General features: G+C 37.8%; 1 protein-coding gene across 3 annotated transcripts in view; it reads left to right on the top strand.

The window, feature by feature from the left end:
* The window catches only part of camk1b (calcium/calmodulin-dependent protein kinase Ib), a 94089-nt gene that overhangs the window by 47780 nt on the left and 18652 nt on the right, over positions 1–27657 (top strand). For all 3 annotated transcript variants that reach the window (XM_057844969.1, XM_057844968.1, XM_057844966.1), the window contains one exon: positions 17847–17978. In XM_057844969.1, the coding sequence (XP_057700952.1) occupies positions 17847–17978 (132 nt within the window). The remainder of the gene's footprint in view (positions 1–17846; positions 17979–27657) is intronic.

Below are 27657 nucleotides of genomic sequence, written 5' to 3' on the forward strand. Positions count from 1 at the left end.
GTAGTGTGTTGAAGGTGTGCCGTAAAATGCGGATCGGATTTTAAGCAAACCGAAGCAAAAACTGGAATAGATTATGTAAATCGGTGCGCTGGAAAACCCGGACCGGACTTTAAAACTTGGGGGACGGGTATCGATAAGCATATGCTTTTTTCCCCGTCTTCCTTTTTCTGTCATCGTCTTTTCGAGCAAATTACTCCAATGATACTGATGATGATGACAATGACAATGACAATAAATTCATTCATTCATTCATAAAAAAAAAAAAAAAAAAAAAACTGGATCGGAAGTCTGAATCGGAATTTTTCCGTGTTGGCCAGTCCGATACCGATGCGCTTTTTTTTTGCCCATATCATGCAATACTCTTTCATATGAGTAAGTGTCAATAGGTAGCTAATTACTTTGTTTTGTAATGCGTAAGAGGTAAGGGGCTAGAGAAATTACAGTTATCAAGGTTTATGTCTAGGAGGCAAAGAAGCCGAGAAATTCGGCTGGAAGCTATTTTTGGAAGTGTGTATGTGAAGTGAGAGGTCTATTTTTGTTCCTTTTTCCGTTATTCCTTGTTTGTGTGTGCGTCCGAAATCGAATGCGATCATTAACAAGGTAGTTGTGACTAAAAAGGAACAGCAGACACTTTCATGGAGCAGATGAGTCTCTCAGCATGAGAGCTGTCCCTCTTCATCTATTTTTCATCTCTCTCCTGTGCTCCTCTCCATCCAATGTTAAATACTATACATACAGTACATATAAATTAGGCCTGAACGATATTGGAAAAAACTATCATTGCGATTTTTGGGGGGCTTGCAATATATTGCGATATTATATTGCGATATTAAAACTAGAAGAATTTTCACTACATACCTTGAATAGCCATTTTTGGGATAGGCCTGAACGATTGGAAATAATTAACATTTTCACACGTGATTTTGCCCACATAAGGCTGTAAGTTGTTTCCGCTAATATATATTTGTGTATGAATTTGTAACTAAGTTTACAGCTACAGTTTCTGGAGTTACGTGTGAGCGATTTGCTACGAGAATTGTAAATAATACGTTAGCTTTCGTGGCATTTAAGCTCGATGACTTTTGTTAGCCAAATTAGGCTAATTTAATCGACTAAATTTCCATCTTGAGCAGACTAGATGGATATTTGAACACCAATTGTTCTCAAGTGTTTTATTGTTAAAATGTCTGTTGTTTTGAACATAAGTGTACATATGTGTGTCAGTTTTACAAATTGTCCAAAGTGGAGGAAGTAAAAAGCTTCAAAAAGCACAATTGCCTTATTTGCGGTCTGTGAAGCTGAATAACTTCACGTTTAATGAGGACAGAACTGTTGTTGTTGTTCCGATCATGTTTTTTGCTCCTGAACCGATCCTGATCGTTTTAGTTTGAGTATCTGCCAATCCCCATATTTCCCGATCCAATTGCTTTTTTTTTTTGCTCCCGATTAAATTCCAATCATTCCCGATAATTTTTCCCGATCATATACATTTTGGCAATGCATTAAGAAAAAAATGAATAAAACTCAGAAGAATATATACATTCAACATACAGTACAAAAGTACTGTATTTGTTTATTATGACAATAAATCCTCAAGATGGCATTTACATTATTAACATTCTTTCTGTGAGAGGGATCCACGGATAGAAAGACTTGTAATTCTTAAAGGATAAATGTGACTTTGTATATTGTGACTAAATATTGCCATCTAGTGTATTTGTTGAGCTTTCAGTAAATGATACTGTTTAACTGTTCTGTCCAAATGCATGATGGGAAGTGCAACCATGACTGTACGTAGTGGTACCAATTGATATATCTTCTCTGCGTTGGGAAATAACGTACGGTGTTAAGAAAAAGATCAATTACTAGCTTTCTTCCCCACATTGCTTCCCACAATATTTCTAATTGTAGGGAGAGGGATTGTAAGGCTTTAGCCAATTAAAAAAAGGCTCCAAAGGCTGCTAAAAGTCACTCTACTCATTTTGCGCTGCCTTTTAGGTCTATATATAGGTAAAGCGGCGCCATTACAGATTGAACGCAACAATGCGTGAGTGGGTCGTGCAGCGCATGCGTTAATTGCGTTAAATATTTTAACGTGATAAATTTTTTAAAAAAAATAACTTCTGCCGTTAACGGGATAAATTTGATAACCCTACCTTAAGCCTAAACTAAAGACTGGATGAGTGTAACATATTATGTCTGTAAAGTTAAATACAATTAGAAAACGATTTATTTAAAAAAAAAAAATATATATATATATTAAAAAAAGGCATGTCCGATATTATTTTGCCGATTCCGATACTTTGAAAATGACGTGATCGGACCCGATCGATCGGCATCGATCGGGACATCTCTCGACAGAACACGTCATATTAATATAGTAAATTAAATTATGAGATATTGTGAGGAACAATAAGGTACTGTTTATGCAACTAAAAAAAGAACTTGAGACAAAATGGAGGGCGAGACTGGCGTCGTAAAGTCGGAATCGCGCAATTTGAGTACGTAAAAAAACGGGGACTACCTGTATATATTTAAAATTACAAACACGATCCTTTTAACCTGATTCCGATCATTTGAAAAATGGGGCAATTGGCCTGATTTCCGATCACGTGATCAGATCAGGGACATTCCTAATTTATATCATGCCGTTTATCCAGTCTTGCTGTATATAAAAGGGATGCAGAATCTGCACACTTGCTGTTTTTATGAAGTATAACAGAAGTTAACATAAAAAAAATAAAAATAAAAAATTGCACTTTCTGCAATGTGACTATTGCGCATCCGCACATTGCAATGGCGATGTTTAAACGATATATTGTGCAGGCTTAATATAAATATATCTGTATAACTATTATGCCTGAATGATATTGGAAAAAACTATCTTAGCAATTTTGGGTGGGTTTGCGATATATTCCGATATTCAAGCTAGAAGAATTTTCACCGGATAACTGTTTGGGATAAGCTTGACCGATATTCGAAAAAATGAACATTGCGATATAAATTGCCAAGGCTTGCTCCGCACTTAGTTTCTGCATTGGTTGCACATTTCCAGCACGAAATATAGGCGCACCCACATTTTTCATTGCAACACTTTTATCGCCATCACTCTCCATAACATTCATATAATTCATTTACCGGAATTTATATGTGTTTGAATGATTTGTTCAGAGCTTTGGGAAAAAAAAAAAAAAAAAAGTTTTTTTTTTTTTTAAAGCATTTTATATAGAGCTGTCAAAATTATCGCGTTAATGGGCGGTAATTCATTTTTTTAAATAATCACGTTAAAATATTTGACGCAATTAACGCACATGCCCCGCTCAAACTGATTAAAATGACAGCACAGTGCAATGCCAACTTGTTACTTGTGTTTTCTGGAGTTTTGTCCCCCTTTGCAGGCGCTTGGGTGCGGCTGATTTTATGGGCTTAAGCACCCATGAGCATGGTGTAATTATTGACATCAACAATGGTGGGCTACTAGTTTATTTTATGATTGAAAATTTTACAAATTTTATTAAAATGAAAACATTAAGAGGGGTTTTAATATAAAATTTCGATAACTTGTAATAACATTTATCTTTTAAGAACTACAAACCTTTCTATCCATGGATCGGTTTAACAGAATGTTAATAATGTTAATGCCATCTTGTTGATTTATTTTTATAATAAACAAATACAGTACTTATGTACAGTATGTTGAATGTGTATATCCATCTTGTCTTATCTTTCCATTCCAACAATAATTAACAGAAAAATATGGCATATTTTATAGATGGTTTGAAGTCGATGAATTACGATTAATTAATTTTTAAGCTGTAATTAACTCAAATACAGTTGTGGTCAAAAGTTTACATACACTTGTGAAGAACATAATGTCATGGCTCTCTTGAGTTTCCAGTTATTTCTACAACTCTGATTTTTCTCCGATAGTGATTGGAACAGATACTTCTTTGTCACAAAAAACATTCATGAAGTTTGGTTCTTTTATGACTTTATTATGGGTTAACAGAAAAAGTGATCAAATCTGCTGGGTCAAAAATATACATATATGGATCTGAAAAAGCGAATCATTGACTTGAACAAGTCAGGAAAGTCACTTGGAGCCATTTCAAAGCAGCTGCAGGTCCCAAGAGCAACAGTGCAAACAATTGTTTGTAAGTATAAAGTGCATGGCACTGTTTTGTCACTGCCACGATCAGGAAGAAAACGCAAGCTATCACCTGCTGCTGAGAGAAAATTGGTCAGGAGGGTCAAGATTCAACCGAGAATCACCAAAAACCAGATCTGCCAAGAATTAGAAGCTGCTGGAACACAGGTGTCAGTGTCCACAGTCAAGCATGTTTTGCATCTCCATGGACTGAGAGGCTGCCGTGCAAGAAGGAAGCCCTTGCTCCAAAAGCGGCACCTTAAGTCTCGACTGAAGTTTGCTGCTGATCACATGGACAAAGATAAGACCTTCTGGAGGAAAGTTCTGCGGTCAGACGAAACAAAAATCGAGCTGTTCGGCCACAATGCCCAGCAATATGTTTGGAGGAGAAAAGGTGAGGCCTTTAACCCCAAGTACACCATGCCTACCGTCAAGCACGGTGGTGGTAGTATTATGCTATGGGGCTGTTTTGCTGCCAATGGAACTGTTGCTTTACAGAGAGTAAATGGGATAATGAAGAAGGAGGATTACCTTCAAATTCTTCAAGATAACCTAACGTCATCAGCCCGAAGATTGGGTCTTGGGCGCAGTTGGGTGTTCCAACAGGACAATGACCCCAAACACACATCAAAAGTGGTAATGGAATGGCTAAATCAGGCTAGAATGAAGGTTTTCGAATGGCCTTCCCAAAGTCCTGACTTAAACCCCATTGAGAACTTGTGGACAATGCTGAAGAAACAAGTCCATGTCAGAAAGCCATCAAATTTAACTGAACTGCACCAATTCTGTCAAGAGGAGTGGTCAAAGATTCAACCAGAAGCTTGTGGATGGCTACCAAAAGCGCCTAATTGAAGTGAAAATGGCCAAGGGACATGTTACCAAATATGAGCGCTGCTGTATGTATATTTTTGACCCAGCAGATTTGATCACTTTTTTCTGTTCACCCATAATAAAGTCATAAAAGAGCCAAACTTCATGAATGTTTTTTGTGACAAAGAAGTATCTGTTCCAATCACTCTATCGGAGAAAAATCAGAGTTGTAGAAATAACTGGAAACTCAAGAGAGCCATGACATTATGTTCTTCACAAGTGTATGTAAACTTTTGACCACAACTGTAAGTGAAGTAGCAGCATTTGAGAGTGAAGGCATTGAATATTGCACGTTAATATTGCACGTAAATAAGTATTGCACATAGAATATGTGTGAATAGAAGTTAAGTAGGAGCAGTTGACAGTCAACCTCTGCTGCCACCATCTGTCAACACTGTTGTCATCCAACATGCCTCCGAGTAAGCCTGAACAATATATCGTTTAAACATCGCCATCGCGATGTGCGCACGCACAATAGTCCCATCACAAGGACGTGCGATAGTTTTTTTGTTTTTTTTATCCCACAAACTTCATGCGCTCACACAGCCGTTTTTGTGTTAAATGTGGTGGGTGGCGGCTTATAGTCAGGTGCGCCATATAGTCCGAAAATTACAGTATAAGTAAATAATATTGCATGTGTAAACTGCTGTAACAAGTATATTTTTCTCCCAAAGTTACTCAATTGAATATAATGGAGTAAACGTAAGGCATTACTACTCACCTCTGAACGCTACTCTTACTTGAAGTCAAAATTTTGGCAACTCCAAGCTATTACATTTCCAATGTAGCTGTTATGAAACAGACATACTGTACAGTGTAATTAAGACACAACACAAACAAGCTTCCATTAGGATGTCTAGTACTTATGATTAAAGTACCTGGAGGATCGTTAAGTCTGTTGGCTAATGCGCAGAGATTATAATGTCGGAAAGAAGAAATATAAATAAAAGCGATTGGGAGCGAAAGACGTTGGGAAGATGCCAACCGTTTGAGTGTATACTTCCAAATGGGATATTTTGCTTAGAGCAGATAGAGGTGTGTAAGCACACCGTGTGTGTGTTTGTGTGTGTGGATTCCAGGAACTGGCGACACGGCTATGCTGAGCTGCGCTGTGCTGAGATACAGGCTGCTGTGCGAATTAGGTCAGGGTTTGGCTGAAGGACTGCGGGTGCACAGAGATGGATTTTCTTCTTTGGGCCGGATGGGAAACACTTTCAGTTGTATTTATTTTGGGGGGGAGACTAATCGATGTCTGTGTAAGTACTGAGAGCAGAGATGAGTAGACAGTTGCTAAAAGTCTAATGAATTGCTTTGGCTGAGACGTGGGATAACATGTTGTCCTGCGCTTTCAAGTCCATGACACTGTTTACGCTTCGTACTCTTTAACAGAAGAGGCTTTAGCTGCATCACCCAGATACTGTAAAAACAACAGTAAATTTAAAAACGAAGGCACGGAAAAAGACTTAGGGGGAGACACACGGGAGATGAAGTCGCTTCAGTTCAAGGCATTTTATGTGGAAATGAGGCGAAAATCGCCAACCGTCTTGCGGAGAAGTGACACGTGATGTCTAACCACCACATTAAACCTGATTCGTTACATTATAGATAGGGTTGTTCCGATCATGTTTTTTTAGCTCCCGATCCGATCCTGATCGTTTTAGTTTGAGTATCTGCCGATCCCGATATTTCCCGATCCGATTGCTTTTTTTTTTTCTTCTCCCGATTCAATTCCAATCATTCCCGATAATTTTTCCCGATCATATACATTTTGGCAATGCATTAAGAAAAAAATGAATAAAACTCGGACGAATATATACATTCAACATACATTACATAAGTACTGTATTTGTTTATTATGACAATAAATCCTCAAGATGGCATTTACATTATTAACATTCTTTCTGTGAGAGGGATCCACGGATAGAAAGACTTGTGACTTTGTATATTGTGACTAAATATTGCCATCTAGTGTATTTTTATGAGCTTTCAGTAAATGATAATTCAGCCATTTAACTTCTGCCCAAATGCATAATGGGAAGTGCAACCATGACTGAGCGTAATAGTACCAATTGATATATCTTCTCAGCGTTGGGAAATAAAATAAGGTGTTAAGAAAAAGATCAGCGACTACTGTTCTTCCCCAAATTGCTTCCCACGATATTTCTGATCATTGAGAGAGGGATAGTAAGGCTTTAGCCAATTAAAAAAAGGCTTCAAAGGCTGCCAAAATTCTCTCTACTCATTTTATGTTGCCTTTTAGCTCTATGTATACGCAATACGGTGCCATTACAGTTTGAACGCGTCAATGCGTGAGTGGGTCGTGCAGTGCATGCGTTAATTGCGTTAAATATTTTAATGTTATTACCGCTGTTGATGCGATAAATTTGACAGCCCCACTTTAAGCCATAACTAAAGACTCTGAATGAGTGTAAGACACTTTGTCTGTAATGTTAAATACAATTAGAAAACGATTTAATTAAAAAAAAAAGTGTTATTGTCATGATAAACAGATAAAGTACTTATTTACTGTATGTTGAATGTACAGTGGCCAATGGGTTTTCCCATTGTGAGTGTATCAAATACTTGTTCTCCCCACTGTATATATTCGTCCGAGTTTTTATTCATTTTTTTCTTAATGCATTGCCAAAATATATATAATCGGGAAAAATTATCGGGAATGATTGGAATTGAATCAGGAGCAAAAAAAAGCAATCGGATCGGGGAATATCGGGATCGGCAGATACTCAAACTAAAACGATCGGGAAAACACATGATCGGAACAACGCTAGTTGTGGATTTTGCCACCTCAGTCTCAAAGGGGCTCTTAGAATCTTGTCAGTTGTGTTATCAGTTGGATATAGGGCATTCTCCGGTGTTCCTTGTGTTGGGACAGGGCATCCCGCTATTTGTTCTGGACTGTCCGGGACAACTGATTGCGAGAGTTGGTGGAGCAGACGTGGGCTTCCAGGAGTTCACAAAACCAGGCACAGCACAGAAAGTCTCGGAGCCTCATCTACGTCGTGCTGAATCCGTTTTTTGAGATTCCGTGGTTTCCTCTGGATTGATTTTGAGTTTAACTGTGTCTACACAAATCTTACTTCAGCAGCAATTCATGTTGTTCTGTCTAAAACGGAAGTTCGTAGCAGAAAACATCAAAGATGGCCCTGCCCATGTTTCGCTCAGGAAACTTTTCTGTAATAATAATTAGCCCCCGCTTCTTTCATGCCTCAAAAATAAGATGATATTTTCTAGTGCTCCTATCAGTCATGGACTCTATGAATTGCCCACACATATTGTAGATTTATAAAGAACAGAGAGACATAATATCTGTCCAAATAGCACTACAGTACATATTTATGGCACTGATTTGACGTGGGGGGAGATAACGTTGAAGAAATGTTGCAGTGTTTTGACATTTTCAAGTGCACCCACTGGATTTGTTTCCCTCTGCTGTATAGTGGCCACTATACATTCTTTCTATACGTCTTCCTGAAGAAATCAAGAATAACAAACAAAGCAACGTGACTGATAGCATTTTCCCATGACCTACTAAAACCTACTGGCATTTTGGCGCAGCTCCAGACTGCAGTTTCAGAATGATCGTAGTTCCTGAAATTCCCAGGGTAACCCCACAATATTATGCCTTCTATCGCCAGTTTAAAAACAAAACAGAGTGTGTGCAGTATTTTTGAACCAAACAGGAGCACACAGCATGAGCACTGGCGATAGGAAGAGCTAGACGAGGATATATGACGAAGCGTACGTAGCGTTTGACTTTGACTTTGTAATGTCGTTTACACTTTATAGTAGGGCTGTCAAACTATTAAAATTTTTAATCGTGTTAATTACAGCTTTAAAATTAATTAATCGTAGTTAATTGCAATTCAAACACTCTATAAAATATGCCATATTTTTCTGTAAATTATTGTTGGAATGGAAAGATAAGACACAAGACGGATATATACATTCAACATATGGTACATAAGTACTGTATTTGTTTATTATAATTAGGGCTGTTAAAATTATTGCGTTAACGGGCGTTAATTAATTTTTAAAAATTAATCACGTTAAAATATTTGACGCAATTAACGCGTGCACTGAATGAGCCGCTCTCTCCTTGCCTCAAACAGATTTCAATGACGGCGTTTATGGACAATAAGAGTGAAGAGAATGCCACCGGCCGCTTGGGGGCAGCGCAGCGCCGTTCCATACTAATATTATTCCTTCTAATAGTGGGAGAATTAGTAGTTGTGAGACGTTTATGCTGTTGCTTTGTGCTCCACACATATTTCGGTAAGTTTGCTTTCTTTTAGTGGCAATTATGTGTCTCTTGTTGTATTTTGGGTAAGATATGCACAGAGATATATTTGTTATAAAGGCGAGTGGACACAGGCGTTCTTTGGGCTGCGCCGTTTATTGGCATAAGCTTCTGCAACTCCTTCACAACAAACAGAAGTATCATTTAGTGAAAGCACAACAAAAATAATATTGCTATCTCTCAAAAAAAAAAAAAATGTTCACAAAAAGAAAAGCACTTCAGTCTGTATTAATGAGGCCCTATTCTCACACAGCTAAACAACAATGCAAAGTGAACTGGCATTACTCAGAGTTTGGTCACTCAATTCTTATTATTGTTATTATTATATTAACTCTACTTTTGATTGAAAATTGTACAAATTTTATTAAAACGAAAATATGAAGAGGGGTTTTAATATAAAATTACTATAACTTGTAACTATAACATTTATCTTTTATGAACTACAAGTCTTACTATCCATGGATCGCTTAAACAGAAAGAATGTTAATAATGCCATTTGTGGATTTATTGTTATAATAAACAAATACAGCACTTATGTACAGTATGTTGTATGTATATATCCGTCTTGTGTGTTTTCTTTCCATTCCAACAATAATTTACAGAAAAATATGGCATATTTTAGAGATGGTTTGAATTGCGATTAATTACGATTAATTAATTTTTAAGCTGTAATTAACTCGATTAAAATTTTTAATTGTTTGACAGCCCTGATTATAATAATAAATCAACAAGATGGCATTACCATTATTAACATTCTGTTAAAGCGATCCATGGATAGACTCATAGTCCTTAAAAGATAAATGTTAGTACAAGGTATAGAAATGTTATATTAAAACACCTCTTAATGTTTTCGTTTTAATAAAATTTGTAACATTTTCAATCACAAAATAAACTAGTAGCCCGCCATTGTTGATGTCAATAATTACACAATGCTCATGGGTGCTTAAGCCCATAAAATCAGTTGCACCCAAGGGCCAGCAGAGGGCGACAAAACTCCAAAAAACACAAGTAACAAGTTGGCATGGCACTGTGCTGTCATTTTAATCTGTTTGAGCTGGGCATGTGCGTTAATTGCATCAAATATTTTAATGTGATTAATTGAAAACATTAATTACCGCCCGTTAACACGATAATTTTGACAGCCCTGGTTTATTTACATGTCAAAAACCAGAAGCCATTCATTTACGAATGTGATTGCACTTTAGTTTACATATTTAAATGTTCCGATATTAAGATTTGAATGAGGCAAAATAACATGCTTTTTCTCTCAAATATAGTATTGTTATAATCATTTGTTTCAGATGTACTATAATTATTTTCTGTATAAAAATTAATTTGGTGTTCAAAGTCTTTTTTCAAACTTGAGTCTTGAAAAAGAGGGGGTCGTCTTATAATCAGGGCCGTCTTATATTGGGGCCAATTCGGTAAATAGTCCTTTATTTCGTGGTTATTATCACTTACAATATGCCTAAAACAACATCACGTTATATTGTGAAGGAACTAGGGCTGTCAAACGATTAAAATTTTTAATCGAGTTAATCACAGCTTAAAAATTAATTAATCGTAATAAATCGCAATTCAAACCATCTATAAAATATGCCATATTTTTCTGCAACGTATATTTAAAAAATTAATTACCGCCCGTTAACGCGATAATTTTGACAGCCCTACTTCAAAGACATTAGACCCCAGTCACATTGATAAGCCTTGTGATTGTTTTTCAGTGAAAACGTGCAGAATATTGTCAAAAATCGTCCCTCTTTGTCAGTGTTACATCAGTAAACCAGCTAGCACTGTTAGCATGCCCAGTGCAAAGTAACCCCTCAACATAGCAAAGGAGCTGATACTGCCTGCACCAAAAACAAACCAAAAAAAAAACTGTCCCTCTGTCGTTATTCTATTTTTTTTTTTCAGTCAAATCATCTTCGTCAGTTAATGTTGCTAATCAATTTGAATTCATTATTATTGATTGATTATTAAATTTTATTTTTCAGTATCAAATGGTCAAAAAATGTACCTTAAGTGTATTTTTACTCTTTGGATGTGACTTTTTTTTTTTTCAGGGAAAAATGATTCGCTTTAAGTCTTTTACAACAAAAACAATGTGAATAAAGCTATACTTTATTCTAAGTTGATCTATTTTTCCTTGAATATAAAAAATGACACAATGTTATGCAAAGGTGTACTATAATAATAATAATAATTTTAGAGACAAATGATGCTATTTACAGTGGCGGCAGAGGGAAGCAGAGCGCGAAACCTTTACGTCTTCCCCGGGTAACAGAAAACAATTGAGAAGCACTGCTTTAGCCTTTAATGCACTATGCTGAATGATCATTACACACTAAATGTAACTCGTAGTGTTGCCGTTAGCATTATCTTCAGCATGGCCAGTAAAGTTTACAGTCCGTGGCGTCCAGGTCAGTATAATCAATTGAAAATAGTGTCCTGTTTTCCTGCTGAGTGTGTGTATTAGGGATGTCCCGATCCAGGTTTTTACACTTCCGATCCGATACCGATATTGTTTTGCTCTTCCGATCCGATACCGATACTGGCCGATACCGACCTATCTGAGCATGTGTTAAAGTTCAAAGTTATTTAGCCTCCTTACTTAGTTGTCAGACTCATGTTGAAAAAGGTTTTAGTACTCTTGATAACAACTAGCCAGCTGAATTAGGTGAGTTTGAATAACACACAACGGTTGGTAACAAGAAACTGACCTGTTTATTCAGTGACAAACACAAAACATTACAAATAACAAACAGAAATGGCATAGTCAGTCAGTAAAACGTGCAAATAATATTGTAAACAGTCTTAAAAAAGCAAAACACACCAACAACCTCAGTGGAAAATCCCACAAATCCCCCAAGCTATTAGATACTTTTAATGTTTCGTGCATTAGTTACAAAAATCGTATAAAAAGCCTCTCAGGTTTAAATAAACGACTATTTCAGTATCAAGTTAACATTTTAAAACAGTAAATAAAATACTCAAGTGCCCATTCTGTATCAGCAGCTTTAAACTACATTCAATTCATTTAATTTTGCGAATCAACTGTTAAAGTTGTTAAAATTGCTCCCGTTATTCCATAATTTCCCTTCTGTCTACTTTCGACATGTGAAAGTTTTTAAAATGTTTTGAAGATAGATTCAAGTCAAGATTTTGCCGATTTAGGAGTATTTTAGATAAAAAGTTCACTATCTTCGCTTGGAAGGTTCACAACAGCCTACTAGGGAGTAGGGAAGTCTCCTGCTTTAAGATGGCGGCTGTTTACTAACGCATCAGGTTTTCCCTACTTCAATGTTGCTAATGCAGTCGAGTCTGTCGTTTTGTATCTAGTTCTATATACATATGATTTCTATTATCTCCAGTAAAACGACGTTGACGTAGTTTGTAGCGGGTGTCAGCAGCAGTCAGGTATTCTTGTGTTTTTTATCCAGCGGCATGAGTTGAGCTAAAGCCGTAAGTTGAGCATTGGCATTACCCGTGTCTATGACAAGCATTATGTTTGCACCGAAAGTACCGAAAGTAAATGAGAAACTGACCGCATTGTGTCCCGAAGACCGCGCTGTGTATTAGTTCCGCTTTACTTGACATATTTCACTAATCGGAATTTGGATGTTTGTGAATCGTTCTCGAATCTTCCACGACCAAATCGCTAAGGATGTAATGATGGCTGGGCATGTTGTAGTTGTACCGGGGTTCTAATTGTTGGATGGTGCGTCTTTAGTCACGTGAGATAATGGCTCGTCATCCAGAATGAATTCTCTTGTTATTCCCTGGGCTTTGGGACTGTCGAGTGCCAGTTTGTCACGCATAGCAAAAGTTTCTGCCAGTGTTAGTTGCGTAGGACCTTTCTTTTTGTCTTCGGTTTTCTTAACATACTCCTCATATTGTTTGTGGTGGTATGTCGCTAAATGCTTGATTAGGTTGGTTGTATTAAAACTGCTTACAGCTTTACCACTACACTTGACTCTATTGTGGCATATGTTGCACTCTGCCTCTTCTTCTTTGTCGTCCTTTAAGGTGAAATGATCCCACACAGCTGACATTTTTACCGATGAAGTCTCTCGGAAAATTGGGAGACGGTAGTGTAAATGTAGTGTGTTGAAGGTGTGCCGTAAAATGTGGACCGGATTTTAGGGAAACCGAAGCAAAAACTGGAATGGATTATGTAAATCAGTGCGCTGGAAATCCCGGACAAAAAAAACTGGATCGGAAGTCTGGATTGGAATTTTTTCAGTGTTCCGATCCGATACCAATGCACATTTTTTTGCCCATATCAGCGTCCGATCCGATCCAAATATCGGATCGGGACATCTCTAGTGTGTATTATTGTAGGAAGAAATGCTGCGTTCGGTAGTTTTGGACATAAATTGGTATCCGTAAGCCTGAATTATTCCTTTATGCAGTATATCGTTTTTAATTGTGATAGTAGGTTAGACAGACACTGCTAACCGTCTTAATGTTAACCATGAGCAGGCCCTCCACTCTCATCAACAAAAGTCAAAGGGTGACATTAAGGTTTTGGCACAAATCCAGCAGCGTGAGGAGTTCGACATTCCTCAGCAGCATCTCGATGGTTCAGTTGACGGTTACCATACGCCTTCTGACAGAGCAGAGAGCTGTGGCCGAGTGTCAAACAGAAGTTCACACAAACAAAAGTGCTAGCTTGAAAACTGTGATTATCTGCCTCTCCAAGAATTAAAAAAAAAAAAAACTTGAATAGTGAGTGTCTACTGTAAACAAAGACAGGGCGAGAAATAAAATTATTAAATTTTTAGGGCTGCAACAAACTATTATTTTTATAATCTGTTAATCGGTTACGATTAATTGGTTCATCGGATAAATGTCACTCTTTTCAGTTCCTTCTAGGGCTGTCACAATTATCGCATTAACGGTAAAATATTTGACGCAATTAACGTACATGCCCCGCTCAAACAGATTAAAATGACAGCAGTATAATGTCCGCTTGTTACTTGTATTTTTTTGGTGTTTGGCGACCTCTGCTGGCGCTTTCAGCACAATGAGTGAGCATGGTGTAATTATAGACATCAACAATGGCGAGCTACTAGTTTATTTTTTGATTGAAAATTTTACAAACTTTATTAATACGAAAACATTAAGAGGGCTTTTAATATAAAATTTCTATAACTTGTACTAACATTTATCTTTTAAGAACTACAAGTCTTTCTATCCATGGATCGCTTTAAGAGAATGTTAATAATGTTAATGCCATCTTGTTGATTTATTGCCATAATAAACAAATACAGTACTTCTGTACCATATGTTGAATGTATATATCCGTCTTGTGTCTTATCTTTCCATTCCAACAATAAATTACAGAAAAATATGGCATATTTTATAGATGGTTTGAATTGCGATAAATTACGATTAATTAATTTTTAAGCTGTAATTAACTCGATTAAAAATTTTAATCGTTTGACAGCCCTAATTAAAATACCTAAGCTTAGTCTCAAACTGTATAAGAATAAAATGAGGAGCGAAATACAAGAGAAGAACAATTGGCTAATTAACATAGCAAAAGTCCGCTAGCTTAAATGCTATAAAATGCCAAGGGTTTTTTTATTTTTATTTTTACAACGCTCTTAAACAATGACCCAAACAGGGCGCCGCATAGCTGCTGGCAAATATCGATTAAATTTGTTGACGACTAATTTATTCTACGATTTTAATCAGAGATGTCCCGATCGATCGGGACCGATCAGGTCATTTTCAAAGTATCGGAATCGGTAAAAAAATATTGGCCATGCCTTTTTTTAATATATATATATTTTTTTAAATAAATAGTTTTGTAATTGTATTTAACGTTACAGACATAATATGTTACACTCATCCAGAGTCTTTAGTTTAGGCTTAAGGTAGGGTTATCAAATTTATCCCAATAATGGCGGTAATTTTTTTTTTTTTTTTTAAATGTATCACGTTAAAATATTTCATGCAATTAAATTAATGCATGCACTGCACGACCCACTCACGCATTATCGCGCTCAATCTGTAATGGCGCCGTTTTACCTATATAGAGAGATAAAAGGCAGCGTAAAATGAGTAGAGTGAATTTTGGCACCCTTTGGAGCCTTTTTTTAATTGGCTAAAGCCTTACAATCCCTCTCCCTACGATTAGAAATATCATGGGAAGCAATGTGGGGAAGCAATTATGTTATTTCCCAATGCAGAGAAGATATATCCATTGGTAGCACTACGCACAGCCAGGGTTCCACTTCCCATCTTGCATTTGGGCATGGCTAGAGTATCATTTACTGAAAGCTCAACAAATATACTAGATGGCAATATTTAATCACAATATACAAAGTCACAAGTCTTTCTATCAGAAAGAATGTTAATAATGTAAATGCCATCTTGAGGATTTATTGTCATAATAAACAAACACAGTTCTTATGTACTGTATGTTGAATGTATATATTCGTCCGAGTTTTATTCATTTTTTTCTTAATGCATTGCCAAAATGTATATGATCAGGAAAAATTATCGGGAATGATTGGAATTTAATCGGGAGCACAAAAAAAAAAGCAATCGGATCGGGAAATATCGGGATCGGCAGATACTCAAACTAAAACGATCGGGATCGGATCGGGAGCAAAAAAACATGATCGGAACAACCCTAATTTTAATCAATTACTTTTTGCAGCCTTATCCATTTTCTGGACTTTTGAAACCAAATCAATCTTATTGTTAAACCATCTTTCCCATGCAGACACAAATGCTGCATCAAGATAAACTCAAATGCCAAACGGAGTTTTGTTGTTTTTTTTTAACGTGGAGATAAAACTGAAAGATTTGCGTGCAGGGTGTGGCTTCATGACAAATCTAGAACACAATGTAATGTACCATCTGTGCCGTAGAGAAGTTGGTCAAGGAGCTATGCACACAATGGACAATGTGTTGATTGCGGAAAGGTCAGAGAGACTGTGCAGGACCATCTGGTCCAATCAAAACTGAGAGAGAATTCCAACTGGGATACTGGCCCTGAAACAAAAAGACCATCTTTGCTCTGTGGGTTGTACAAATTCAAATCCAAACTCCTGCTCTGAGATCTCATACTGGTAACACTTTAACAATATGAGATGTGAATGAAATAGTTCAAGAGTACAGGGTTACGACGTACTCGTCTTACGCAATTTCGACTTTACGACGCCGGAGTCTCGTCAGCCATTTTGTCTCAAGTCGTTTTTGTGTTTTTTTTAGTCTCGTAAAAAGTAACTTATTGTACCTCACAGCATCTTATTTTTTTTACTTTATTAACATGACTTGTTCTGTCCTCACTAAACGTGAAGTTTTTCAGCTTGCCAGAGAGCAAACAAGGCAATTGTGCGTTTTGAAGCTTTTGACTTCCTTCATTTTTGACAATTTGTGTAAATTTGCAACACACATATGTACACTTATGTTCAAAACGACTCACATTTTAACAATAAAACACTCAACACAAAACAATTAGTGTTCACACATACATCTAGTCTGATGAAAATGTAACTTTAGTAGATGAAATTAGCCTAATTTTCCTCACAAAAGTCTGCTAGCTTAAATGCTACGCATTCTAAATAATTTTCAATTCTCGTAGCAAATCGCTCACACAAAACTCCACAAACTGTAGCTAGTGCTGCAACGATTAATCGATCAACTCGAGTAATTCGATTGGGGAAAAAAGCTTCGAATCAAATTTTGCTGCTTGGAGTAGTTGTTGAGTTAGAGTGGGGTTGTAATGGCTTGTTTGGAGAATGTTTGCATTTAGTTTTATTGATTTGGATGTATACACTTCCCTCTAGTGGCAACAGTGAATATGACATAACTCCTTTAACATGGCTGAATCCAGCTGGCCCCTGTTAAGACCAAGATAAGTATTTTTTTGAGCAAATATGTTTTTAAATGTATTTGTTTGATTTAGTTTATAGGTATATATAGCTGTTTTTTAAAAAAAAAATTATTTTTATGTGTAAATATGTGTTTGAACAAATTTTTAAGAGCATTGTAAAACTTTTAAACTTTTATAAGAACATTCATTTTGGCCAAAATAAAATTGCTAAAATTAAAAATGAAATTTGCTAAAATGGGCCAACTTAGCCAACTAGCTTGAATGCTATAACATGCTAATGTTTTTTTTTTTTTTTTTTTTTTTTTTAACAATGCTCTTAACAAATCATTCAAACACAAAAAAACTGCTATTATGAGTCCATAAACAAACATATTAGCTCAGACAAAAAAACTTAACTGAGAGCAGCTGGATTCAGCCATGTTAGATGAGTTATGTCAAATTGACTGTTGCCACCAGAGGGCAGTGTATCATCCCAAATCATTTAAACTAAATACAACCCTTGGAAAACAAACCATTACAACGCCGCACTAATTAAACAAATAATACTCGATTTAATCGAATCAACTTTGTTGATACATTTTTTGCGTTTTGACCCATTTCGTTGTTTAATCAATTGATCCAGATCCGCCACTAATCATTTCATCAACCAAATGTTTCAGGGGAGCCTTCTCTGAGGTGGTCCTGGCTGAAGAGAAGAGGACCCAAAGGTTGGTGGCCATCAAGTGCATCCCCAAGAAGGCGTTAGAGGGCAAGGAAAACAGCATTGAGAATGAGATCGCAGTGTTGCACAAGTGAGTGGTCTTCACTATTTGATGTCAACTTTGCATGTCAAGCAAAAGCTACCATCTGTAATATTGCCCAAATCACATCATTCACACAGCAAAAAAATCAGGATGCCAAGGGGCACAACAGTTGTATACAGTTTTTGCCAAAAGTGTACGGCTCGGCCAAAAATGGATAGAAACATGCCCATTCGTTTCTAATTGGCAGAATTTCCTATTCATTTCTGTAGGCCCTATTCGTCATTTGTTTCAATGGCACAAAAACATCCATTCACTCCTCTTGATTTCCTTTAAAAGCATGTCTCTGTTGGTGGTCTATTGTGATTTTTGGCCGAAGAAATCCATTAAAGCCCATTGATATTCGACTGGGACCCTTGACTCCATTGACGCCCATGTACGTCCATGCCTTCACAACCATGTACCTGGGTGACCCAAAATGCCCTAAAATCAACAGGAAGTGACCCTATGTTAACAGGGACAGACCCCGAAATTCCCCAAAATCCATTAGAAGTGACCTCGAAATGCCCTAAAACAAATACGAAGTGGCCCCGAAATGCCCCTAAATCAACAGGAAGTGACCTGATGTCAACAAGAAGTGACCCGGAAGTGCCCCATACAAACAGAAAGTGATCCAATAGGAACAGGAAGGGACCCCGTGGGGTTGGTGGTGTGTCCCGTCTTTCCATCCCTGAAGGCTGGTTGATGCGGGCGCGGGTGGTCCGGGGACCACCCTGGATCCTGAGGAGGTGACGATGGCTCTTTTGCTGGGCTGCGGGAGGAGTAATGGGCTGCACTGGACCCCACCACCCCCACCCGCCCTCCTCGGGCTGGCTGGCTGGGGGCCGTGGCCCTGGGGTGGCACCGCTCGTCTGCGTGGCTGTCGCTTCTTTGGTGGGGCTCACGCGTAGCAGGATGTGATTGGCCGCACTCGGGTGGGGTGCCCCAGTGCCGGGATTGGCGATGGGGCGGCGTACGGTCGGTTGCCGATGTGTTTACACTCTCAAGGGATTCACACGATTACTGGTTTCTGGATCACAGAGCTGATTTGTGTACACGCCACCCCTCCCAATCACTTAGCTTATAGACTCCCCTCCCCCCCTCCCCTTCTTTTCCTGGTCAAAAGGCCCCCACATGGTGTCAACCGGAAATACATCTAGCTGACAATAGTACCAACATATTCATAGTTAGTATAGGCATTCAATGTATTTCTTGTAGTTTTTTTATGTTTCTTTTCTTTCTTGTGTTTCTTTTCTTTTCTTCTGATCCCCCATAACACCTTCCTGTTCTCTGCTTTGTTATAATAAACGAAGTATGTTGAATGATCACAATGAGAGTATGTCATACTCTCAATGTGAAACGTAAAAACTGTTCAGACCAAACGGACACTTAGACTTCCATTTTCTGTGTCAAACATCGAACAGGACACCTTTAAAAGGGAAAACACAACAGGAATTGACCTGGAAACACCCCAAAATCAACAGGAAGACCCCTGATATGAACAGGAAGTGACCTGGATATGCCCCTGTATAAACTGAAAGTGACTCAATATTTTCAGGAACAGACCCCAAACAGACCCCAGAGACTCCAAAATCCCCCCAAATCAACAGGCATTAAGCCTGTTGCTAAGCCCGAAACGCCTCAACAGGAGGTGAACCGAACTACCAACCATCACAGCAAAGTTACCATTGCAATTTCTCCACAAACTGCATTTTTTAGTTTGGGTACGATAACGTCTTTTCGTTCTCGCCCAACAACATACGACGTTTATTGTGGCAATGTAACATTATAACAGAAAGACCATGGACTTTGAAGGAGTGCCTGGAGGCTTTTTTTTAATGTAAAGACAATTAGAGAGCGTTGTGAAAATGGCATTTCTGCATCGGTTCCGAAGTTATTTTTAGAGCTGTTGTTGCCTGGGTTACAGCAGACACACAACTCAAGTACTTGAGGTACAGATGGTTGAGGGGATACAGGTGGAGGTTAGCGAGCGATTCTCGTACAATTTGGAGCTAACTCATGTAAACAGGTTTGCCCTGTGGGAGTTTGTGTGCACTCATTCGATGATTTGATAACTGTTAGCAACATGCGACCCTGGATTTCCCCTCTCAAACACGCGCAATGTAAGCAGGAAATCAATCTTTTCAAAAGTAATCAAAAGAAGAAGATTATTTGAAAACAGATCACAAGTTATTTTAAAACTAAATGATCAAGCGTACTATTATGTTTTTTTTTTTTTTCAGTTTTGTTTTTCATCACATTAAAGTAATCCTCCACTTTTTGGGACAATTGTCTTCTGTTATTCTGAGAAACTGTACTCACAGTTTATAATTTCCGTGTCATTGTTTAAATGTTGGGTACAGTTTACTAAAGTGTACCCACAGATTACTAAACAAACTGAGGGTACAGTATACTGTGGGTACAGATGACTAAACTGTGGGTGCAGAACTCACAGTTTAGTTTTCTGTACCCACATGTTACTAAAACTGTACACACAGTTTACTCATCTGTAGGTACAGTTCAGTAATCTGTTCTGTACCCACAGATGACTGAATTGTGGGTACAGAAAACTAAACTGTGGGTACAAATGACTGAACTGGGGGTACAGTTTACTGTGGTCATGGATAACTAAACTAGGTACATATTACTGTGGGTACAGATTACTAAATTATGGACAGTTTAGTAATCTGTACCCACAGTTTAGTAATAAGTGGGTACAGATGATTAAACTGTGTGTCCAGATTATTGTGGGTATAGATTACTAAATGTGGGTACAGTTTATTAAGATGTACACACTGTTTAATAAACTATGTGTACATATTACTGTGGGTACAGTTTAGTAATCTGTGGGTACAGATAGAAACTGTGGGTACATTATAATGTGGGTACAGTTTAGTAATCTGTAACCACAGTTTAGTTTAGTTATTTGTACCCACATATTACGAGACTGAACACACAGTTTAGTCATCTTTAGCTACAGTTCAATAATCTGTTCTGTACCCACATATTAGTAAACTACTCACAGATGACTAAATTGTGGGTACAGATTACTAAACTGTACCAACAGATGATTTAACTGTGGGTACAGTTTACACAGTTTAGTAATATATACCCACAGTTCAGTAATCTGTGGGTGAAGTTTAGTTATATGTGGGTACAAAACAGATGACTGAACTGTAACTACAAATGACTAAACTATGTATTACTGTGGGTACACCTTACTGTGGGTATAGATTTCTAAACTGTGGGTACAGTTTAGTAATCTGTACCCAATCTATAAATGTTTCCCCTGTTTATTAAACTGTAGGCACAGTTAACTGTGGGCACAGATGACTAAATTTTGGGTACAGTTAAGTAATCTGAATCCACAGTTTAGTAAACTGTACCCACAATTTAGTAATCTGTGGGTACAGTTTAGTTATCTTTGGGCACAGATGACTAAACTGTGAGTACATATTACTGTGGTTATAGATTACTAAACTGTACCCACAGATTACTTAAATTGCCAGTGGGTACAGTTTAGTAATCCGTGGGTACAGCTATAAACTGAGTACATATTGCCGTGGGTACAGTTTAGTAATCTATACCCACATTTTAGTAATCTGTACCCAAATGTTACAAAACTGTACACACAGTTTAGTCATCCGTGGGTACAGTTCAGTAATCTGTTCTGTACTCACATATTAGTAATCTGTGGGTACAGATGATTAAACCGTGGGTACAGTTTAGTAATCTGCGGGTACAGTTTAGTTATCAGTAAGTACAGATGACTAAACGGTGGGTACAGTTTAGTAACCAGTACCCAGTTCATATAATATGTGGGTAGATTACTAAACTGTACCCACAGATTAATGAACTGTGAGTACAAATTACTAAACTGTACCCAAAGATTACCGTAATTTCCCGAATATAAGGCGCACCCGTGTATAATGCGCACCCCAAATTTGCTTGTAAAATCTAGGGGAAAATATTGTACCCGTTTATAACGCGCACCCTAATTTTAGCACCAATAAATAGAAGAATATAAGAAAACAGAGCTTGTGTACAGATACAGAAATGTCATTTTACTGACTGGTGAAACACAGCACAAGCATAGCATATTGGTAGTTCAAAACATTACCATAAACTGACAATATTTACGGTAATAATACGATTTGACAACTTCTCCAGCTAACCAGAATCTAGGAGAAAACAAAACAGATGTGACTTTTCTTTTAAAGGCTGCTGTATAACTTGCTCGTTTCATCATGCTGAATAAATGTTTCTTCCATGGATTGATACGGTAAAATGAAAGTGAGAACGTAAGTCGGAAATCCGTGAGAGCTCATCGCTGTGACCACGACCGTAATCGGAACTATTGTTATTATTTATTTCCTGAGGGACAGATATAGTTGACGGACACAGGAAGTCTGTGTGCTTACATTTGTTATGGTCAGAGTTGCGGAGCTGCAATAAACGTTGACTCAAATGAGTTCAAGAAACTAAATTCCGTGCTTTATGAATAATAAAAAAAAGCAGAATTTAACACAGACGAAATCATTCGGCCGATTAGAGTGAAGTATTACCGAAACAAAATGGTGACGTCACGTACCGTAATGGTCGGCAACGGGTCGCCGCATACGTTTCTTCAACACAACGTGGCCGTGTCAATTAAAAAAAAATCGGTTTATATATATGTAATATATATATATATATTTCTGTGCGCGTTATATTCGGGAAATTACGGTACTACACTGTTGGTACAGTTTAGTAATCTATACCCAGTTTATTAATCTGTACCCACTGTTTGTTAAACTGTGGGTACAGTTTAATAATCTGAACCCACAATTTACTAAACTGTACCCACAAGTTAGTAAACTGTTGGTGCACATGACTGTGACAAACTGGTCAGAGTTGCGGAGCTGCAATAAACGTTGACTCAAATGAGTTCAAGAAACTAAATTCCGTGCTTTATGAATAATAAAAAAAAGCAGAATTTAACACAGACGAAATCATTCGGCCGATTAGAGTGAAGTATTACCGAAACAAAATGGTGACGTCACGTACCGTAATGGTCGGCAACGGGTCGCCGCATACGTTTCTTCAACACAACGTGGCCGTGTCAATTAAAAAAAAATCGGTTTATATATATATATATGTAATATATATATATATTTCTGTGCGCGTTATATTCGGGAAATTACAGTACTACACTGTTGGTACAGTTTAGTAATCTATACCCAGTTTATTAATCTGTACCCACTGTTTGTTAAACTGTGGGTACAGTTTAATAATCTGAACCCACAATTTACTAAACTGTACCCACAAGTTAGTAAACTGTTGGTGCACATGACTGTGACAAACTGTGAGGACAGATTACTGTGCGTACAGATTACTAAACTGTACCCGCAAATGACTATACTGTGGGTACAGATTAGTAAATTTACCAGTGGGTGCAGTTTAGTAATCTATGGGTACAGACTGATATAAAATGTGAGTACATATTGCTGTGGGTCCAGTTCAGTTCTGTTCTGTACCGACGTATTAGTAAACTGTACCCGTATATTACTAAATTGTACCTACCGATTACTAAACTGTGGATAGTTTAGTAGTCTGAACCCACAGTTTAATCCGTGGATACAGATTAGCGATAAAAAGTATTTTTTTTCCCCACCCTGTCACCCCAAACACTATTTTTGGACCCCCCGGTTTAAAAGATCACTGCAAGATAATATCATCTGATATAGTATTGCTCCTACTGTACATCACCAACTCCTCTTTACTGAAAAAGGTTTTAAAATGTGATTAAAGAGATCTTAAAACGGTCTGTAAAATTCTTGATAGAGCATCCATGTGTTCCTGGCTGGAATGCTCTCATTTTATTCTCTAACTTGTGCGCTCCGATGCCCTGCGAGTGCCATAGGTGCTGACAGGGGTCAGCAGATGACTCACCGGCCTTCCATTCTGCTCCGGTCACCACGACCAGTGTCAGCCTCGCCGACGCCACGTCTCTCGCCCACACAAGCGCATAAAACAGCTGCGCGCACAATTGAGCTCGACGCACGCACACGCTCGCATGTGTCCGAGCTCTAGGCGCCTTTAATCCGACGTTCATCCTTCCCGGGGTCCATCAATCCTTCTGCGCTCAGCTAAGCAGATGAATGAAGCTGCATTATTTGAGTCAGGACTGTAATCCGGCGCGAGTTCAGATCGGCACATACAGTACTGTGTCCTTTATGTCAACTGGACACTCAGGATGCAGCAATATTAGAACATTTAATTGGCACATGAACGTGTTACACAGTCGTATTGCCCAATTAGTGGGATTTAGAGATTTTGTCATTGCCACTGAGCTCGCATGTCTGCCATTAGATAGCAAATCTTCTTATTCTCGCGCCACACAGCTCAGAACCGTTTGACCCACCGACACCGTTCAACTACCAAAACGTCCGAAATGTTCGCGCGAAACACAAATTTTTTTTGGTTTGACTTTTCGCCCCAAAATGCAGGTTTTTCAATAAAAAAGTACATTTTCAATATTGTGAAAGAATATTTTATTCATGCTTATAAAACACATAACTGCTGTGATACTATATTCATTTGTGAGACTGTTTCCACATGTATTTCTTTGAACATAATACAAAGAGTTTCTGTGGACCGCCTTATCTGATTTTACTCCCTCTCGTGCCAGATACGGCTAAGATCCCAAGGTCATAACTCATTATGTTTTTCTGTAGAAAACCACCAGAGTTCATACTTAAGTTCCACTTTTGTTTTCGTAGGTATCGTTTCATAGTAAGCAACCAAATATGTATCTAGTCCTACTTTTTTTTTTTTCAAAATCCCATAATTCATACAGCAAAAATTTCAGGTGGCATAACATTTTTGCTAAAAACATATAGTTCCGCCAAATTCTTTCCCATTCATTTCTAAAGGCCTATAGTAGTAAGAAAAAGTATCTGAACCTTTTGGAATTTCTCACATTTCTGCATAAAATCACCATCAAATGTCATTTGATCTTTGTCAAAATCACACAGATGAAAATACAGTGTCTGCTTTATCTAAACCCACTCAAACAAACATGCATATATGGCATCGATGACTCCAAGCTTTGCTGCACATTCTACAGTATTCATGCTTCATTGTTGAAAACCAAGCATGCTTTTTGTATAATTGTACCAATTAAAATGGTGGCAATTTAATTTATAGGTTTTCGTATTTTAATGAGGATAGTATGCAAACAATTACAAAAGGGTGGAAAATAAGTTAGTGAACTATTATTAAACAAAATACAATACTTTTGGAATTTTTGGATAGTTATTTTGAAATTTTTAAGGTTTAATTCCGATTTACACAGAAATTCGGGTTACGTCGTGTTTGACCTTTCGCCCCAAAATGCGGGGTTTTTTTGACAAAAAAGAACATTTTCAATACGTATATAGTCCTACAATTTTATTTCAAAATCCCATAATTCATACAGCAAAAATTTCAGATGGCATAACATTTTTGCTAAAAACACAGTTCCGCTAAATTCTTTCCCATTCATTTCTAAAGGCCTATAGTAGTTTGAAAAAGTATCTGAACCTCACATTTCTGCATAAAATCATCATCAAATGTCATTTGATCTTTGTCAAAATCATACAGATGAAAATAAAGTTTCTGCTTTATCTAAACCCACTCAAACATTTATAGGTTTTCATATTTTAAAAAGGATAGTATGCAAACAATTACAGAAAGGGGGAAAATAAATAAGTGAACTATCACATTTAATATTTTGAGACACCAGAGGCCAGTGTACCCTCCATCATTAAACAAAATGCAATACGTTTGGAATTTTTGGATTGTTATTTTGAATTTTTTAAGGTTTAATTCCAATTTACACAGTAATTTGGGTTACGTCGCCGGCGTAGGAACGGAACTCGTTCGTAACCCGGGGACTACCTGTACTACTTCGCGTATTTTTTATTTTCGTGGAGGGTTAACCTCGAAAAATGAAAAAAAAAACCCACTGTATTTGTATATGTGTACATATATATCTACAGTATGTATATATATACAGTATGTATGTATAGATACAGTGGGGCAAATAAGTATTTAGTCAACCACCAACTGTGCAAGTTCTCCTACTTGAAAAGATTAGCGAGGCCTGTAATTGTCAACATGGGTAAACCTCAACCATGAAAGACAGAATGTGGAAAAAAAACAGAAAATCACATTGTTTGATTTTTAAACAATTTATTTCCAAATTAGAGTGGAAAATAAGTATTTGGTCACCGACAAACAAGCAAGATTTCTGGCTGTCAAAGAGGTCTAACGTCTTCTAAATAGGTCTAACGGGGCTCCACTCGTTACCTGTATTAATGGCACCTGTTTTAACTCATTATTGGTATAAAAGACACCTGTCCACAACTTCGGTCAGTCACACTCCAAACTCCACTATGGCCAAGACCAAAGAGCTGTCGAAGGACACCAGAGAGAAAATTGTAGACCAGCACCAGGCTGGGAAGACTGAATCTGCAATGGGTAAAATGCTTGGTGTAAAGAAATCAACTGTGGGAGCAATTATTACAAAATGGAAGACATACAAGACCACTGATAATCTCCCTCGATCTTGGGCTCCATGCAATATCTCACCCTGTGGCGTCAAAATGATAACGAGAACGGTGAGCAAAAATCCCAGAACCACACGGGGAGACCTAGTGAATGACCTACCGAGAGCGGGGACCACAGTAACAAAGGCTACAATCAGTAACACAATGTGCCGTCTGGGACTCAAATCTTGCACTGCCAGACGTGTCCTCCTGCTGAAGCCAGTACATGTCCAGGCCCGTCTGCAGTTCGCTAGAGAGCATTTGGATGATCCAGAAGAGGACTGGGAGAATGTGTTATGGTCAGATGAAACCAAAATAGAACTTTTTGGTATAAACACAGGTTCTTGTATTTGGAGGAGAAAGAATACTGAATTGTATCCAAAGAACACCATACACACTGTGAAGCATGGAGGTGGAAACATCATGCTTTGGGGCTGTTTTTCTGCAAAGAGACCAGGACGACTGATCTGTGTAAAGGAAAGAATGAATGTGGTCATGTATCGAGAGATTTTGAGTGAAAATCTCCTTCCATCAGCAAGGGCATTGAAGATGAGACGTGGCTGGGTCTTTCAGCATGACAATGATCCCAAACACACAGCCAGGGCAACAAAGGAGTGGCTTCGTAAGAAGCATTTCAAGGTCCTGGAGTGGCCTAGCCAGTCTCCAGATCTCAACCCCATAGAAAATCTGCGGAGGGAGTTGAAAGTCCGTGTTGCCCAACGACAGCCCCAAAACATCACTGCTCTAGAGAGATCTGCATGGAGGAATGGGCCAAAATACCAGCAACAGTGTGTGGAAAGCTTGTGAAGAGAACGTTTGGCCTCTGTTATTGCCAACAAAGGGTACATAACAAAGTATTGAAATGAACTTTTGGTATTGACCAAATACTTATTTTCCACCATGATTTGCAAAAAAATTCTTTAAAAATCAAACAATGTGATTTTCTGTTTTTTTTTTTCCCCACGTTCTGTCTCTCATGGTTGAGGTTTACCCATGTTGACAATTACAGGCCTCTCTAATATTTTCAAGTGGGAGAACTTGCACAATTAGTGGTTGACTAAATACTTATTTGCCCCACTGTATGTGTATATGTATGTGTGTTAGTGGTGTCAACAATAATC

The sequence above is a fragment of the Corythoichthys intestinalis genome, chromosome 9 (assembly GCF_030265065.1).
Source record: "Corythoichthys intestinalis isolate RoL2023-P3 chromosome 9, ASM3026506v1, whole genome shotgun sequence".
Classification (NCBI taxonomy): Eukaryota; Metazoa; Chordata; class Actinopteri; order Syngnathiformes; family Syngnathidae; genus Corythoichthys; species Corythoichthys intestinalis.